Source organism: Danio aesculapii, chromosome 24 (assembly GCF_903798145.1).
Source record: "Danio aesculapii chromosome 24, fDanAes4.1, whole genome shotgun sequence".
NCBI classification, from domain to species: Eukaryota; Metazoa; Chordata; class Actinopteri; order Cypriniformes; family Danionidae; genus Danio; species Danio aesculapii.
Genome location: NC_079458.1, coordinates 36,109,744 through 36,129,267, shown reverse-complemented (window position 1 = coordinate 36,129,267; position 19,524 = coordinate 36,109,744). Strand labels below are relative to the sequence as shown.

Genomic DNA, 19,524 nt, shown 5'->3' with positions numbered 1-19,524 from the left:
CATTGCTGAATAACAGTGTCAAAATACAACATAAAATTGGATAAAAAAAAACAACAATATAATAATTTAACAACATATTATGATACAATATTTCAATGTTATTTAGTGGAGTTTAAACTGTAAAGTAATTTTATTTTAGTCAAAATTGCAACAATTTATTTTTTATTTGATACAGTTTCATTTGTGTATCTTCAAACGAATAGAAATTAATAAATTCATTTGTTTTCTCTAGCGCGTTATTGCATTAAAATGGAAAGAGACTCAAAGGCCTTCTTCTAATCAATGGATCAAGGAAATGTCCAGTAATCTTGCTCTGGAAAAACTAACATACATTGTCAAAGGGAAGTTAAAAGACTTTTAAAGCATTTGGAACCCCTTTCTACACTTTAGCAACCAAGTGGACCTGACAGCAGAATAGAACTTAAATAAAACACCAAGGTTAAACAGTGAATTTCATTTTGATATTGTATGTCAATATTTATACTCTATACTAACCCCCTTTTTATTTATTTATTTATTTATTTATTTATTTATTTATTTATTTATTTATTTATTTGTTTGTTTATTTACTTATTTATTTATTTATTATTATTATTTTTTTTTTATTTTTTTTTTTATTTATTTAAAAATTTTCTTACTGTTATTATTATTTTAAAGTTTTGTATGTTATCCTGGAGTTGTTTAGTCGTAATGTGATGTTCAGATGTTTAAATGTCTTGTTTTAATGTAGAGAAAAACCCAATACAAAAAATAATAATAAAAAAAAAATAAAAAAAACATTACACATTCTGAATAATCTTTAAAAACCAGCAACTTTTCTCAAATAAATGGTTTGTAAATAATGCAATGCCTAATTTAGTAATGAAAAATTACAATCATTAAGCATAATATATATGTGCTTATAAATCAAGAATCGAGCGTTTGTATCTGCGGTTATAAACTGCTTACTAACATCTTTTAATGTAGAGTTAAAGCTTAACAAATGATTCATATTGTATAGTTAGTATAAAGTGTTACCAGATGTTTTTATAGGGCACCTTTAAAAAACAAAACACTTCCGCAACAAAGTGGCCAGATCATTTAAATCTTTATTTAAAGAGGCACGTCACTAAGGAATAAACTCTGTCAGGAAAATATCAGTATCAAAAAGGACATAACATGTCATAACATAACATAACATAACATAACATAACATATTTGTATAACAGGAAAGACATTCATCGTCTTATCTCAAGCAAAGCCAAACTGGCTAAACAACATGAAACATTCAAATCAATGTCACGCCTCATGTGGAAATAGTTTAGAAACAGAGTTTACCAGGATGCTGGTTTACAGTTTAGGGAACATGTACGTAAGCTGATGTGAACTTCTCATCGGACAACAATAGACTTAGCCATGGTCATACCTTCAACAAACAAATCGAATCCACAAGGTAATCTCCAGTTTATTTGTGCTATATTGGGTTGTGTTTTTAGAAATTGGTCATTTTTGTGCTTTATCAGTTTCCAGGATTGGACTAAAAGTATTTCTACTGGCATTTGTTCTTTCTACCTCATCTTATTTGGTAAGTGCAAAAGTAAATTCATATTAAAGGCAATTAAAAATATTTGTTTATATAATAAGGTTGTAAAACAACAAGGTCGGGTGGCATTTAGCTCAGTGAAACAGAAATGTTCAATTCCAATTCACATTCAAATGTCTTCATGGCATAGCAATATGCAGCCTATTACTGTTTCTTCTTCTAGAGATCCACAAATCTTTTTGAGTACTTGTTAATGTGTATCTTTATCTATATTACATACTACATTATCTTTTTGCTTCTTAGTTTCTATGGAGATTGAATGGTGGGAGCAAAGTTATACTATTTAAAGCCCCCGGGCCCAAACCAGTTTCCCGATATTTTAATTCGTCATTCACAATTTCTGCACACGACATGGGAATCAGTGAAGAAGAGTGGGAAAGACTACAGAAGGCCCTGGACTGGCCTAGTCCAGATCAAGAAATCACTGACCTGAGTGCGAGCACAAGTCCAGACCACTCAACGTTCACTATTGTGGGAATCAATCAGAGTTACAGCGTGGGAGAAAAGATCCTGGTTACTATCACCGCCAGAGACCACAACAATAACCTGAAAAGATACGGAGGAGACTTTTTCAAAGTTAAGCTGTTCAATTCAGAGCTAAAGGTATGTTTGTTTTATTTTCACCTAAACAATAAATATGGATAGATAAAGATATTTGCCTTATATAATTCTGTCAAAATTTACCTAAATTATTTTCCACTGATTGCCTTGAGCTTTTAATACGGACTTTTTCAGTTCATGAGTGAAATAAGATGGTAAACTTGACCTGAAAATACTTGGGAATTTTGTGGTAATAACTATGGCGTTTACACTAATAGGTTTTAGTTTTAAAACAGCATCTTAGATGGCAAACAATTCACGTTCACACTTGCGTTTCTGAAAAGATCTCCATGCACAATACACCGCTTAAAACGCACATCATGTGACCACACACACACTGTGTCATGCGCTGCAGTGCATGTCTGAGCTCCAGGCAGTCAGCGGGTGCTTTGAGCACACCTCCCCAGGTGAGAGCAGTGCGTTCGTCAAGGACCTACTGCTAGATCTCCTCTCACTATAGTGGTTAAACGTGATATTTAAATCATCTGGTCTCTATCTAACAACATTTCGGTCTTTTGAATCTATTACTTATTCTCAGGTAACGTGTTTACTATATTACTATATTATATTAAAAGTTATATTATGTAAGCACTGATTCTGCACATTTGACTGATTGCTTGCTTCTATTTGCTATATTGTATGAACTCATTGTACCTTATACTTTTTAATGGCCATTATTGATTATTAAAACTGATATTCAGCAAAAGAGACAGGGTATGTTTCATATTTTTCATTGAAAATAAAAGGAGACAGTTGTGATACAGGCTACGTGTTTTGTTATAAATAAACATACAGTGAAGATGATGGTCATTTAAACATGTAGCTACACAATGCCTCCATTTTGGTGTCTATTAAGTTGCTAATACCAAAATGAAAATAGGCAGTTCCTTATATTATGTGTTCATTTTGTTGTTAAGATCTTGAAACAACGTAGCCAGAGTAAAGTGAATGATGTTATAAAGGACACTGTTGGCTTTGAGGATTTACCCGACGTGTCCTTGGGAGTTTGTTTTCCATATTAAACTTGTGAAGTCTGAACTAACAAGGAAAGTAAGCAAGCAGCAAGACTGAACTTTGCGCACTTAATATTGAGAAAAAGCCCCAATCAGATTTTTGTCAGATCCGTTTTCAGATGTCTCCATTTTTCCCCATCCACAATCGAAATGAAAGGAAATCAAAATGGCCTCCTCAGCATTTCGTAAACGCTCCATTTTCTGGGGCTCGAAAACTTTGTGGGAGTGAGGACGGAAGTTGTAACCATGGCAAAAGCTATGCGTTTTGAAACTAAAACATATTAGTGTAAACAGGGCCTAAATTGCATATTCACACCCCAAGTTCTTATTCAAGTTCTTATGCATTCGTTTATTACCCGTTACGGTAGGAAGCTGGACAATGGAGTTAAGGATTCAAGTACGGTTTATTAATAAGAGTTTTTAGGCAGGCAACGGTCAAATGGGTAAAAACTAGAGCATGAGGGAAATCCAAAGTGCATAGTCAGATACAGGCAAAGTGGTCGATACAGGCAGCTAAAGATCATTAATGAGGAAACAAGGCAAGGATCAAACATGGAAAGACTAGGGATGGCTGACATGAAACTCATGTTTCAGCACTTCGTTTGATATAGCACCGAAGCATGATCCAAAACACCTAGGTCACGTGACTTAAGTGTTTCGAAACACCTAGGTCATGTGACTAAAGCGATTCAAAGCATCGACCAAAGCGTTTCAAGACCTGGCGAATCTGCGTTTGACTGACTTGATCGGAAAAAACTCATGTAGCCTAGTGGACTGTGCATGTGCACAGAGAAACTATGCTGCAAATGTCCCGAGTTCAAATCCCGACTTGTACAAATACTCAGAAGTTATGACTTGATGTATTTTAATGTTACTTTTTTATGACCAAAACAAGACATGCTTATTCACAAAGCATTCATTCAAATGTCAGACCAATGTTAAAACATGTTACAAGAACAGAGCATTTAAAAACTAATATCTGTAGCAGCATCACCCTAAATTTATACCCTTTATCTCAGCATGCTAGTCAGGAACTCTCACGGCTCCACTAAATTACTTGAAATATCAATTCTACAATGTGGGATTTAATACCTCAATTTGCTTAACTGTTTCTTTGCTGAAGCTATTCCAGAGTAATACATTAAAAACCTCTAGTTTTCACTGTAGAGACAGGTTTTAAAATGTTTAGAAGCTTCGACACATTTGCTTTGACTGTTTCAGTGTTTCATGAAGCCTCGCTTTGCCCACCACTAGGAAAAACGAGACAAAAATACACTTTGTAGTGTTACAGCAAACAAGACTCAGCAAAGTGTATGTGTAAGTGAGATGCATATATATAGTCCTGGCAATCAGTCCATGATGAGCTTCCAGCTGTGTGTGAGTAATCAGGAACTGGTGTGTGCGAGGTGCATGATAGTATTTGTAGTTCAGTTTAGTGACAGATGTGTAGTTCTCCAGCGATCTGGGGGATCGCTTGTGATCGTGACATTACTGCTCGTGACATAAATACAACTGCTTCGAAAGGACCCTTTTCACAAGAATTTTAGTCTTTTAGTTTTTTTTAATGTCTAAACATTTATATGTATTTATGTGTGCATTATATCATCTTTGCATCCAATTATAAAAAAAACAAATTATCAAGGTGTTTCTTATGTAGGCGTCCATGAGCAGGATAGTAAGTTTGACGCTGTTCTCTCTTCTGGCTGCTGTTATCAGTCTCACACAATTTTACCCTTTATCTGAAAGTCTTGATAACACCATTGTGGAGTTTTTCTTTTATTGTTTTGGCTAATACGATTTTTTTAAAATGTATTTGTTGTACTCTCCTATTAACTGCGCTCTACTTTTTCCCAACTATGATGACTTCCGCTACTGAGAAAGTCGTAAATGTGAAAAGAGTCTATTTAGTACTTAAACTTTTATGTGAGTGAATGTAATTGACATGTTAGAACAATATGTAAACGTGTTTTCATTGTCAGTTGAAAAGTGCTGTTATAAAAGAAAAATCTTGAAGGAACCAGTGGCGAATTAAAACAATTGCGGAGAGAAAGGTTTGCAGCACATCTTAAACATTCACTGCATTCCATTCAAAGGAACTCATCTCTATGCTTTATAACTTAACATGATTTACTGTCCAGAGTGACAGCTTTAATTGTACAGAATGAAGGATGTAAGGATCAAAAAAACTATTTTTGTAATGCAGCTGGAATGCAGCAAGACTTTTTCTTAACCACGTTCTTGGAGGACCACCAACATGCATGTTTTGGATGTCTCATTTATCTGTTACACCCATTACAGGTCTTTCAGTCTCTGAGCTAATGACCTTAATCAGGTGCGTTTGGTTAAGTAGACATGGGCTGCGTCCAAAATCGCATACTTCCATACTTTATAGTACGCTAAAATCAGTATGCAAGCCGAGTAGTATGTCCGAAATCATAAAATTTGAAAAACAGTATGCGAGAAGTAACCGGATGACCTGCTACTTCTGCCGAAGTTCTGAAGTGCGCATCCAATGATATTCCATGATCCCTCTCAAGAGAATTCATGAAGAGGAGTGAATGATATGGAGCCAGATCAGTCTCAAAAATGATACATTTTCAAAATATAATTAATACGCCCACAACACAATTCACATTTACAAAACACAATTCGTAAATTCAAAACACGATTTGTAGACACGTAAATCTAATTTGTATGTTCAAAACACGATTCTTAAATACACAAATCCAATTCATAAATTCAATCACGATTGTAAATACACAAATCCAATTCATAAATTCAATAACGATTCGTAAATACACAAATCCAATTCATAAATTCAATAACGATTCGTAAATACACAAATCCAATTCATAAATTCAATAACGATTCGTAAATACACAAATCCAATTCATAAATTCAATAACGATTCGTAAATACACAAATCCAATTCATAAATTCAATAACGATTCGTAAATACACAAATCCAATTCATAAATTCAATAACGATTCGTAAATACACAAATCCAATTCATAAATTCAATCACGATTCGTAAATACACAAATCCAATTCATAAATTCAATCACGATTCGTAAATACACAAATCCAATTCATAAATTCAATAACGATTCGTAAATACACAAATCCAATTCATAAATTCAATAACGATTCGTAAATACACAAATCCAATTCATAAATTCAATCACGATTCGTAAATACACAAATCCAATTCATAAATTCAATCACGATTTGTAAATACACAAATCCAATTCGTAAATCCAAAACACAATTTTTAAACCCACAACTACAATTAATAAATTCAAATACGATTCATAAATCCACAACTCCAGTTCGTAAATTCAATTAGTAAATTCATATACGATTTGCAAACACACAAATCCAATTCGTAAATCCAAAACACAATTCATACTGTAAATACACAAATCCAATTCGTAAATTCAAAACAATTCATAATATACACAAAACCAATTCATTTGGTGTAAATATTCATGATTTTTACTTGTGAATTCACAAATTGTATGTTGTATTCATGAATTGTGTTTTGAATTTACTCATTTTATTTTGCAAACGTATTATTTTTGAGACTGATTTGGCTCCATAACTGATGCGGCTAGGACACATGGTCATGACAAAATGACGTATGTAGTACGTCCGAGTTCAATTCATACTACTCACATTCATACTGTATAGAACGTACTTTTTAAATGGTCGAGTAGTTTATTTAAATTCGAATGCAGTACCTACTGAGTAGTAGCCGATTTCGGGTGCAGCCACGGTAAATGTGCAGTGCTGGTGGTCCTCCAGGAACGTGGTTGAGAAACACTGCAATAAGAGACGATAAGTTAGGTGTGCCCATGTCACACTTTTCATCTAGTTTCTAGTCCAGATGTGTAAAATAAATTAAATCAAGTAGCATTTTCTAGCCAGATAAAGTGTTTCCTCTTGTTTTCCAATACGTCATAATTAAGTGACTCATTCGAAATAATCTGCCAGTGGGATAAGTAAAATAATCTTATCATATTACTTATTCACACATACACTAGGGACAATTTAGCTTACCAAATGCCACATGTCTTTAGAAACCGGGGAAACCGGAGCACCCAGAGGAAACCCACATGAACATAGGCCTCGAACCAGTGACCATCGTGCTGTGAGGCGATCGTGCTACCCACTGCGCCACCGTGACACCCCTTATCTATTTCAATGTTTTATTAAATTGCTTCCTGTATCTCTTTCTTATGTAGTTATATTCTATATAGCAGTCAGTAATAATAACAAAATGTTACGTCTTTGAAAGATGGAGAGATAATGTGTTACATCATCATATTTGTCAAAAGACGCTTAACGTGCATGTAACTTAACCGGTCCAACGCCCACTGATATTAAAATGAAATGCTTTGACAACAACTCGAACTATAAAAATATTAAGTCCAGTTGCATTAAGCAACCTAATTTGCTTTAACATTCCACCCTAAAAAAGATATCATACATGCAGTTTATCACTTTCACTTTCCCTTTGGCGTAGTCCCTGCTTTTTAATAGGTTTATTTAACTATAAAATATATTTTTATACATTTGTACTATCATCTAAACTATTTTATGACAATGTCACGTATTGCATTTAAGGTGCTAGGCTGAATAAATGAACACATAAGGACAGATGACATGCAGAGAATAATAACAAATGTGCGTCCTGCATCGGTATTTATAATGTACATAGAGCGCACATGGTCACGATATGCAAATGTGAGCGTGGAAAAAGTGCACAGCCACGCACGCATTCAAAGCCATCTCATAATCTTGCATATTGTCAGCGGCTTCCTCATACGCGCACATTATACGACATTATATAGCCGTTAATGCTCCTTCTTGCGCACAATGATGAACGATGAAGGCGCAAACCATCGATCAGCGGTTCTGCTTTGATGACGATAAACCTCATTGAGAACACCCCCCCCCCTCCCCCCATAAAAAAACTTCAGATTTATGCAAATTACAGGGAGCAATTTTCTGAGTGAGTGGATACTGGTATACAGTGGTTACGTTTGATTGTTTCGTTTTTTTTTCTTCTTTGGTTTGTTTTTGTGTTATATATATATTCGTCTTTATATTTAATTTGTTGATTTGATACTTTGTATTTTTTTGTATATATATTTTGGGACTTTTTATGGACACTGTATATATTTTGCACTGGACATATCCTCCACATTATTGTAAATAAATACCACTTTTTTTTACACTTCCGGGTCAGGCCATTGTGTTTGGAATTTTGCCATTGGGTTGTTTTTTTTTTTTTTTTGGGGGGGGGGGGGGGGTATTGTGGTATTATTGTGGTATTATTTATACGGAAGAATCACATCCCTGGTAACCACTGTATTAATGTTTATTAATGTATTAATGTCTTTGTGCTGGACCGCATGACATCAGGTGCAAATGATTTTAATTTTAAAAATATTGTATGCTTAAACATCCTAGAAGTTTAATTTTCTATAAAGACAGTGATTTTCTGCATTACATGAGTCTTTTCTATTCTTCTCGAAGGCGAGTGTGTATGGGGAGGTTGTGGATCATCGTAACGGGACTTACTCTGCTTCTCTTCTTCTGCCCTGGGAAGGTCAGGCACAAGTTTCTGTTCGTCTTGAGCACTCCAGTGAGGTTGTGCAGATTCTGAAAAAATACAGGGATTCCTCATTCACACGCAGCCACTATAACGGACACTTTGAAGGACTAGGACCCAATAAAACCAGGATCAGTGAAGAAGTGCCGTGTAACCTTAAGTGGGGTGCAAAGGGGAGTTGGATTAAAGGTAACTGCTGCTGCGAGTATGAGGATATTAAAACAGGGACGGTGTGGCACTGTGAGAGACCTAAGAAACTTTCTTGTGACAAACTGGTTCATCACTCAAGAGGAGGTCTGGAAAGTCCATTGAATCATTTTGAGGAACAATTTTTCACAAAGTAAGCTGGGAAAGGATTCAAAACAAATTGTAGCGCAGAATTGTAGAACTTTGTGGTAAATGTGTTATTTTTTTCTTCACAGCATATTAATAAATGTTGGTATTAGTGGTGACACACAATTAATTAACGTCCTTCCCAAAACAACAGACAATGGTATGTTGATATATCAGAACAGAGAGGATCTAAAAACATGTGTACTTATATTAGAATTAGGAATTTGCATAATTACAACAGTCTTTTTCTGGTAAATGTTTCTTTGCTTTAGACAGAACGGAGAGATGCAGACCTGGCCTGACGACACCAGTACCTGCAGGTTTCTATCTGAATGATGTCTGGAAGTCTTTTGTATGCAAAACCCAACAGTTCAATTCTACCCAAACTGGAAATTGCCTTAAAAACAAGATTGTCTATTTGATGGGAGACTCCACCACAAGACAGTGGTTTGAGTTTTTAGAGAGAAAGGTGCCAGGCAAGTTATTCAGTGTTATAAATGACAATTTAAATCCTTATAACATGACAAAATGCTGTATATTGTAAATAATATAAAAATTATCAATATTTTAAAAGAAATTCTCCAACCTCATGTTATTCAAAACTTGTTTATTCAATTCAATTCACCTTTATTTGTATAGCGCTTTTACAATGTAGATTGTGTCAAAGCAGCTTCACATAAAAGGTCACAGTAAATAGGAACAGTGTAGTTCAGTTTTTAGTGTTTAAGTTCAGTTCAGTTTAGCTCAGTTCAGTGTGGTTTAATAATCACTACTGAGAGTCCAAACACTGAAGAGCAAATACAACAATGCGTATACACAAATCCAATGATATATATATACATATACACAACTGAAGTCAGAATTATTAGCCCCCCTTTGAATTTTATTTTATTTTTTAAATATTTCCCAAATTATGTTTAACAGAGCACGGAAATTTTCACAGTATGTATGATAATATTTTTTCTTCTGGGAAAAGTTTTATTTGTTTTATTTCGGCTAGAATAAAAGCAGTTTTTAATTTTAAACACCATTTAAGGTCAAAATTATTAGCCCGTTTTTTTCAATAGTCTACAGAACAAACCTTCGTTATACAATAACTTGCCTAATTACCCTAACCTGCCTAGTTAACCTAATTAACCCAGTTAAGCCTTTAAATGTCACTTTAAGCTGTATAGAAGTGTCCTGAAAAATATCTAGTCAAATATTATTTACTGTCATCATGACAAAGATAAAATAAATCAGTTATTAGAAATGAGCTATTAAAACTATTATGTTTAGAAATGTGTTGAAAAAAATCTCTCCGCTAAACAGAAATTGGGGAAAAAGTAAACCGGGGGGGCTATATATATACACACACATAAACATATACACACACACATATATATATATATATATATATATATATATATATATATATATATATATATATGTATATGTATATGTATATATATATATATATATATATATGTATATATATATATATATATGTATATATATATATATATATATATATATATATATATATATATATATATATATATATGTATATATATATATATATATGTATATATATATATATATATATGTATATATATATATATATATATGTATATATATATATATATATATATGTATATATATATATATATATATATATATGTATATATATATATATATATATATATATATATATATATATATATATATGTATATATATGTATATATATATATATATATGTATATATATATATATATATATATGTATATATGTATATATATATATATATATATGTATATAGAATGTCACATAACTTTCATTACAGGAACAAATATTGATAAAAGATTCCTCAATATTTATTTCTATTAAACAGAAGGAAAAAGTCATGCAGGTTTATGACATGAAATTGTGTAAATTATGACAGTTTATACTGTACATTTTTGTATTAATAAACCTGCCCTCATCCTTTGGTGGTTTTATATGTGTTCAGTAGCGGCTTTGTAAAATTATGTTAAATTATTAAAGCAGTGTGACTAATGTACATTAAACATATTTTTATTACTTTATCAGGTATAAAAAGGATGGACCTCCACACTCCTCCTACAGGTGGACCCCTGATGGCTGTTGAGTTGACAAACAATATTATAGTTCACTGGGGGCCACATGGAGTTCCTCTGCGCTTTACAAAAATGCTGATCACTGACCTGCATTACATCAGTAATGATATTGATGAAATAGCTGGGGGTCCTCATGCAGTGATAGTCTTTACAATTGCTGCTCACCTGGTTTTTCACCCGCTAACATTCTATGTGCATGAAGTGGCCAAAATCCGTCAGTCTGTCGTTTCACTGCTGAGCCGAGCACCAGAGACTGTCGTCATCATCAAGTCTGGAAACACTGCAGGACCAAAGGTATGGGTTTTACTCTACCCCTCACACTCACAGTGATATCACTTGCCAGATACTATTGCAATTTCCAGTCACTCACATTCCTTCAGCTTATTCCCGTCTTTATCAGGGGGTTCTACCAGTGCTTGGCATGCTACTACTAAACTTGGGCACGTTACACTAACGTTACTACTGTACAGTAGTGACGCTACTAGCTTAACTACATTTCTCAGTAGTCAGCGTGGCGGCAGAATCGCTGCTATATAAATCAAATAGCTTTACTGTAGCGAGGGTATTTTTTTAGTCAAGTAGCGCAGTAGCTACATTTACCGATCGCGGACCAAGTGAAAGCACCGACATTCACGGAGCTGTGAGGCCGATGAAAGTAAATTTATATGATGGCGAATTAGCGAAAAAGGCGATGTCTTCTTCTACATAAATTTCGGTAGTCGACAACAAACTTTTTGGTGCGTTACTGCCACCTCTCGCTCTGGTCGGTGAAGTCGCCAAACAATTAGGCTAAAGACAAGATGGTTACTAATGATATTACATTATGTAGTGTAATTCATTAATGAAGAGTTGTAAATATATATACAATATAATGCTAATCGCTAAATATTTCCCTTTATTATAAATGACTATGGTATTTTAAATGTGTAACATCTGTTTGTATTGGATTTTTTTTGGTTTTGCTGTAATATACTATGATTTGTTTCTGTTTGGTACAACATATTGTTTGCTATAAATAATTTAACTAAACAGTTATGCCACCTTGACAGTTTTATTGATCACTAAGCTATGATTGATTTGGATTTAAGTTGCTTCGATTTAAAAATGTAAATTGCGATTAAAAATAGCTTAGATGTAGCTAAGCTACTTTTGCCAAGTAGCTTTTAGCTTAGCTTGCTACATTTCCCAGAGGGTAGCTTTTAGTGTAGTTAAGCTACATTTTAAGTAGAGTAGCTAATAGCTTAGCTCACTACATTTTTCAATTAGCTTGCCCAATACTGTATTACCTTCCCTTCCTCTTCCAATTGAGGATTTGAAAAAGAATTGTCTTTCCTGGTCAGGGCCAGATTATCTCATGGCCATTATGGTGTAGGGATATTTACAATTTGAACCCAAACATGAGAGATTCATTTAAAGAAAGTTTACAGTAGATAGTTTGGAGTCTCATCAGCAGAAGCCAGCTACAACACTCGCAATGAGTTTGTAGGCCGATCTTACAATCTTAAATCAACAATTATATCAACATTATACTCTTGCATAATGTCATTAACTGCGTCACACATATAGGTGTTTTAACCTGATTGGTTAAAACAGATAGACTAGGAAAATTTCCATGTGGGTGCGTGTGTACAATTCTGAATGATATCTTTAATATCTTAAATATACAAACGTCAGACAGCCACTAGGCTATTTAGAGCTGACCACAGACCTGTGAAAGGGTCCACAATCGAATAGAACACACACACACGCACACACACGCACACACACACACACACACACACACACACACACACAAATCTGGTTAAAAACTGGTTAAAAAGGGGTATAATCTACACCCAAACTGCCAGCTTACATACAAAGAAGTTAACTTTAAAAGATTTAACACATAAAATGGCAAATATCACTTCAGACATAATTAACACATTAGCAAATAACAATATGAACGGTTGTTTCCAATTCTTCAGGAGTACAGGTCCACTCAAGAGGTCTCCATGACCTCTAACCTGGCTGGGTAGATTCTGAGGAAACAAACCCTTTGGCATATAGAAAAGCAATCACACACACACATTATTTCCGTTTACTCTAAAGAAGGTCATCATATAATCTAGGCCCTTTTACATTCAACTTTATTAATAATCATAAAGACATAAGAAAGGATGTGTTAATCCATCCTAGAGTGGACATCCATGAGAATGACATCCCTCAGGGGTCCACGAGCATTTGGGGCTAATTGTGTAAATCAATCACTAATTTCGAAGTGTCTATTTACAGGTTTAAGTAACAAATAACGTGTTGGCAGAAACTATGTACATGATCTCCGCCCTTACGTGTCTGTTTGGCATAGAAGACATTACTAAACAGACACTTATGAGGACAGGTGTAAAGCCGTGGTCACACTGCACTTTTTGTACCCATAGACTTCCATTTATATGCATGCAAATGTGGCAGACAGGAAACGCAAGCTTGTGCGACAAGTTTCGCATGTTGCTACATTGCAAAGTTCAAGCTTGGTGAACTCTAAAGGCTATCCGAAATTTTTGTCTGTCATTTTTGCATGTGGCGCTATTGGTGAATCGGGTAAACAAAATTGTCTGAAGTGTATGATTGTGTGTGTGAATGAGTGTGTGTGGATGTTTCTCAGTGCTGGGTAGTGGCTGGAAGGGCAGCCGCTGTGTAAAACATATGCTGGAATAGTTGGCGGTTCATTCCGCTGTGGCGACTCCTGATAAATAAGGGACTAAGCCGAAGGAAATTGAATGAATGAATGAAGTGTTGCTGGAGTTTTACTATATTTGCATTTTGTCTACACACATTGTGTAGTGGTTGAGTGCTCCAGATCTTCCCACACCAGTATTTGCATACTTGTACATTTTTTGAATAAATACATTTGTAAATGTTATACACTTGTAATGAACATGCCAAAGTATATTTATATTTTATTACGGCTTTAGTGCACTTGAAAAAGTATAAATACCACTCATTTTCATTTGATTTATTAGTATGATTCTTCATAGTGTGCTTTGAATGCTTTATAAATGGCTTCAATCTTTGCAGAATATTTGTTCTCATTCATTCATTCATTTTCTTTTCGGCTAAGTCCCTTTATTAATCTGGGGTCGCCACAGGTAAATAAACCGCCAACTGATCCAGCATATGTTTTACGCAGCGGATGCCCTTCCAGCTGCAACCCAACACTGGGAAACACCTACATACTCCTGCATTCACACATCTAGACTAAGGCCAATTTAGTTTATTCAATTCACCTATAGCGCATGTCTTTGGAATGTGGGGGAAACCGGAGCACCCGGAGGAAACCCACGCCAACACGGGGAGAACATGCAAACTCCACACAGAAATGGCAACTGACCCAGCCGGGTCTCAAACCAGCGATCTTCTTGCTGTGAGGCGACAGTGCTAACCACTGAGCCACCGTGCCTGCATAAACTGCATGTTTGCCACCATAAATGTTTAACACTACATGAAGCTGTTGTTTTCAATCATTAATAATGAACTATTGGAATGTAAGAGATAATGTATTTGATTAACATTTCTATAAATGTAACTCGGGTAAATCATAGCTAATAAATGATAATTAGCCTATAACCACATAGAAATAACAACATATAATGTACGAAAATATTATGTAGTGTTCATAGCACACTTTTAAGTAATACACCAGTATCCCTGCAGGCACAAGATGTCAAAATGACATCATATTGTCATACATACCTGATTGTTGAGGGTGACACGGTGGCTCAGTGGTTAGCACTGGTGCCTCAGCAAGAAGTTTGCTTGTTTGAGTCCTGGCGAGTCAAGTTTATTCCGGGTGCTCTGCTTTTCCTCAAAGACATGCAGCATAGGTGAATTAAATAAACAAAATTGGCAATAGCGTATATGAATTTAAAATGAGTTAAGACAACTTCAATATTTAAGTTCACTAAACTTGTCCATTACACTTGAATTATAAAGTCCATCAACAACAACTAATCTATTTAAGTTAACTGGACTTAAACCACGTCCATTGCACTTGTATTGTCATATACTGTATGTAATTTGCATGTTTTACCACTGCTTGTATTTCTGTTAAGTCTAATGGATCTGTGTTTGTTCCAGGACATTTTTCAAAGTGACTGGTACGCCATGCAGCTGAACATGGTGATGCAGGAGATGTTCAGAGATATTGATGGCGTAATCTACTTCGATGTCTGGCAGATGACTTCATGTCACTACCTGCACGACGATGTTCACCCAGGCGCTGTTGTTGTCGATAATGAAGTTGATATTCTGTTGTCATATGTTTGTCCTCCCTGACTGCTGAATACTATTGTTTATGCTTTGTTAATAAACCATGGAACTTGGGAAAACAAAAATGAGCAACTGTGTGTGATGATATATATATATATATATATATATATATATATATATATATATATATATATATATATATATATATATATATATATATATATATATATATATATATATATATATATATATATATATATATATATATCTGGAGTATGACATATATAGGGGGAAAATCTGAAAACAACTCTGAGCTTGCCCATCACTGGCAGTTTTAGACACACCATATGTTTTTGTGAAACACCAATGCTATCTCATGGACTGCAGTTTGTTGCTTCTTGACTTAGTGGCCAATTTGTATGATCTCATTCGTACAATTTAGTATGATTTGCTCATCCCCCAATGATGATTGGGTTTAGGCAGTGCTGTAGTCCTTGCTATACGCACGTATACTCAGTATGCTTACTTTTTTCCACGAGCTGTTTGGGTATTACCACTTCTGAGGATCAATAATTGCATATACCCTTGGTATAGTCACTTATTTTTCTGATTAAACTTCCCTAATTTTAGTGTATTATTTTAAATTCTTACTTAAAAATGTATACGTGTGTAAATGTATGTACATTTTTCTTTGTTTACCCCAAAATGATCTGTTCCTGATCCGCCCTAAAATGAAAATCCTGAAATACCCCCTGTACAACAGTGTTTCACATTTGTCTTAATCGTGCCTACCGCTACAGGGAACGCCACTATATATACACACATATATATATAGATATATATATATATATATATATCAAAATATGTGTCAAAATAAGATTCATCACCAATTATCATTCCGCTAGCTGAACAACAGAGAAAGTTATGGCCAAATTAAGACTCAACATCACCCCAGAGTGGATAAAAACATCCCCAACAGCTTATAAGGGAACATAAAGTGGTTCTTTCATGGCAAACAAATAAAACTTCTTTTTGAAACCTGTATTTGAAAGTGGGTGAGTGAGTAAGGTACATTTATATGGTGCCTTTATAATAATTTTAGTGAGTATATTGAGCATTTTTTGCATATTTTTCTAAATTAAATGACCATTAACTAATTAAAATCGAATAAATCTGACAACCAAAATAGTATTTTGCACTAAAACGCAGGTAAGCATGTTATGCTGTTATATATACATAAGACGTAATGCAGTTCAGCTTAACCAGTATCAAGTGGATCTTACCGACATTCATCTGTTATGTAACTACTGATGCTCCAGCAGCGGTGCAGCGCGCGTGCGCACTTACAGCATCATCAGCACCAGCGCAACAGACCATCTTGATGCTCCAGCTTCATGCCTCTACTATCATATCTACTATCATTAGAATTTCTAAGGAAAGCCTTGATGTTAACGTTATTCACGTTGATGGGAGTTTGTTTCACCGTACCATAAATCGAGAAGGAAAATTGAACAGGAGTCAATCTGTCGTTATAGTGAGGGCCTCGTCAGAACGCGGAACATCGTTTACATCTGGATTGATCAGGGCTGTTGTTGTTGTTGTTTTCGGTGATTTCGGTGGTTTCATGTGTATAAAGGTGTAAGGCTCTGCTCAGTGGGATGCACATCAGTGCTTTGCCGTATTCTCTCTCCGTTATAATGGCTGCTCTATATCAGGGCACGGACTCGTCCTCTCCGGATAAATATCTGGCGTTAAAAGACGTCAGAGAGGTGAAGGAGGAGACCACTCTGGACGAGAAGCTCTTTCTGCTGGCCTGCGAGAAGGGTGAGTTCATTTATCATCTTCAAAAATGTGTGTAAAATATACTGCAAGAGTGTGTTTATATTGTATACATATATTAGCCTAAACAACAGTAGCCATTATGATAACAGTAGGCTATATTAGTTCGTGGTTGTTTTACGTTCGGAGATTTAGACTAAATGAAATACTTATGAACTATTGTTATCAAAGTTATTCAGCCTTAATATTAAATATTGCAAATAAATATTAAAAAAGATAATTAATTGTCATTTCAAATCTTTTATTTTGACCTCTTTTTACCGCAATATATAATTGACCCATTTATCAGCAAAATGTAGGTTGATCATTTAAAATACAATGATCATTTTTAAGCTGTGACACTTTACAAAAAGGTTTCATTGGTTTATGTATTTACTATCATTTACTAAGAATAAACAACCATTGTACAGTATTTCATATATTAATCGTTGTTCAATATTCTCTAATGCGTTATTAAATTACAACATTTTACTTGTCAACATTAGTAAACTGCACTGTGTGTTAAGTAAAAAACTGACTATTTTCATTAAATAACATTAACAAAGATTAATAAAAATGTGTTTAGGTTTATATTACAACTATAATACAACATTATCATAAAATGTTGACATTTGTTCTTTTATGTTATAAGTATGTGGTCAGAAATATGTCTGTTTAATTGTTACATAAGTATATCTGTTACACTGACTTATGATAGAATATATTTTCACCCTCATTCTGATAATCTGTTTTCAGAAAAGCATCTGCAGCACTAGACACTTTACTCGCATTTTATATGCTTTTTTCATGCGGAATGTCAAATCACTTTAGTCAATTAATTTTGATGCAGACAGTAAAATGGAACGTCTTTCCTTTGACTTATATTTGCATGCAAACTCATTTATAGCCTATAGTATTTTCTCGTATGCATTTTACATATATAATATATATATATATATATATATATATATATATTATATATATATATATATATATATATATATATATATATATATATATATATATATATATATATATATATATACAGATATATAGATTATATAGACAAAACCTTTAGTCATAGTCTTTAAAATAAAAACTTGTTGATTATAGATTTACTATAGACCATTTTCAGGGATGCAAACCAAAACAAAGGTCCCAACGTATTTCCTGTTCAACAGTTTTTAATTATTTATTTCTAGAGCTTCTGAGAATCCAAAAAAGAGCCACACATTGATAAATAATGCTATGATAGCTGTTTAACATTGTTTTAACCTCTTGTTACAGTTATGAAATAGTTTGATAACAAGCAGGAAATGTTCATGGGCCAATGACATGACCACATTGAAATGGTCTATATTTGACATGAACCACAAAACTTAAGTCTTAAGTTGCTCAGGTATATTTTTGGCAGCAGTTAAAGATGCATTGTATATATATATTATATATATATATTGTATATGTATATATATATTATTTTATGCCAGAAATCATTAGAATATTAAATAAAGATCATGTTGTATGAATGTACATTCTCCGGTCACTTTATTAGGTACACCTTACTAGTACCGGGTTGGACCCCCTTATGCCTTCAGAACTGCCTTAATCCTTCATGGCATAGATTCAACAAAGTACTGGAAATATTCCTCTGAGATTTTGGTCTATATTGACATGATAGCATCACGCATTTGCTGCAGATTTGTCAGCTGCACATCCATGATGCGAATCTCCCGTTCCACCGCATCCCAAAGGTGCTCTATTGGATTAAGGTATGGTGACTGTGGAGGCCATTTGAGTACAGTGAACTCATTGTCATGTTCAAGAAACCAGTCTGAGATGATTCGTGCTTTATGACATGGTGTGTTATCCTGCTGGAAGTAGCCATCAGAAGATGGTACACTGTGGTCATAAAGGGATGGACATGGTCAGCAACAATACTTAGGTAGGCTGTGGCGTTGACACAATGCTCAATTGGTACTAATGGGCCCAAAGTGTGCCAAGAAAATATCCCCCACACCACTACGCCACCACCAACAGCATGAACCACTGATACAAGGCAGGATGGATCCATGCTTTCACGTTGTTGATGCCAAATTCTGATCCTGCCATCCTTATGCAGCAGACTGTCTTGACCATGTCTGCATGCCTAAATGCATTGAGTTGCTGCCATGTGGTTAGCTGATAGGAAATTTGCATGAAC

At 34.4% G+C, this 19,524-nt stretch overlaps 2 protein-coding genes across 2 annotated transcripts in view; both read left to right on the top strand.

Moving 5' to 3' along the window:
• The first annotated feature begins 1,311 nt into the window (after nt 1-1,311).
• Nucleotides 1,312-15,631, top strand: LOC130218500 (NXPE family member 3-like). The gene is made up of 8 exons (XM_056450703.1): nt 1,312-1,432; nt 1,503-1,564; nt 1,826-2,185; nt 8,738-9,153; nt 9,236-9,306; nt 9,419-9,622; nt 11,215-11,555; nt 15,375-15,631. The coding sequence occupies exons 1-8, from the start codon at nt 1,396-1,398 to the stop codon at nt 15,570-15,572; spliced, it is 1,689 nt and encodes a 562-aa protein (XP_056306678.1). The 5' UTR covers nt 1,312-1,395; the 3' UTR covers nt 15,573-15,631.
• A 1,247-nt stretch (nt 15,632-16,878) lies between these two features.
• Nucleotides 16,879-19,524, top strand: part of trpc1 (transient receptor potential cation channel, subfamily C, member 1) — a 40,048-nt gene continuing 37,402 nt past the window's right edge. Inside the window, exon 1 of the mRNA XM_056450706.1 lies at nt 16,879-17,330. Within this exon, the coding sequence (XP_056306681.1) occupies nt 17,165-17,330 (166 nt within the window). The 5' untranslated portion in view covers nt 16,879-17,164. The remainder of the gene's footprint in view (nt 17,331-19,524) is intronic.

Excerpts from the sequence above, each read along its gene's own strand:
- LOC130218500 (XM_056450703.1), top strand. The coding sequence starts at position 1,396 with ATGGTCATACCTTCAACAAACAAATCGAATCCACAAG. Across the intron at positions 9,154-9,235 it reads GAGGAACAATTTTTCACAAA|CATATTAATAAATGTTGGTA; the intron begins GTAAGCTGGGAA and ends TTTTCTTCACAG. Across the intron at positions 9,307-9,418 it reads TCCCAAAACAACAGACAATG|ACAGAACGGAGAGATGCAGA; the intron begins GTATGTTGATAT and ends TCTTTGCTTTAG.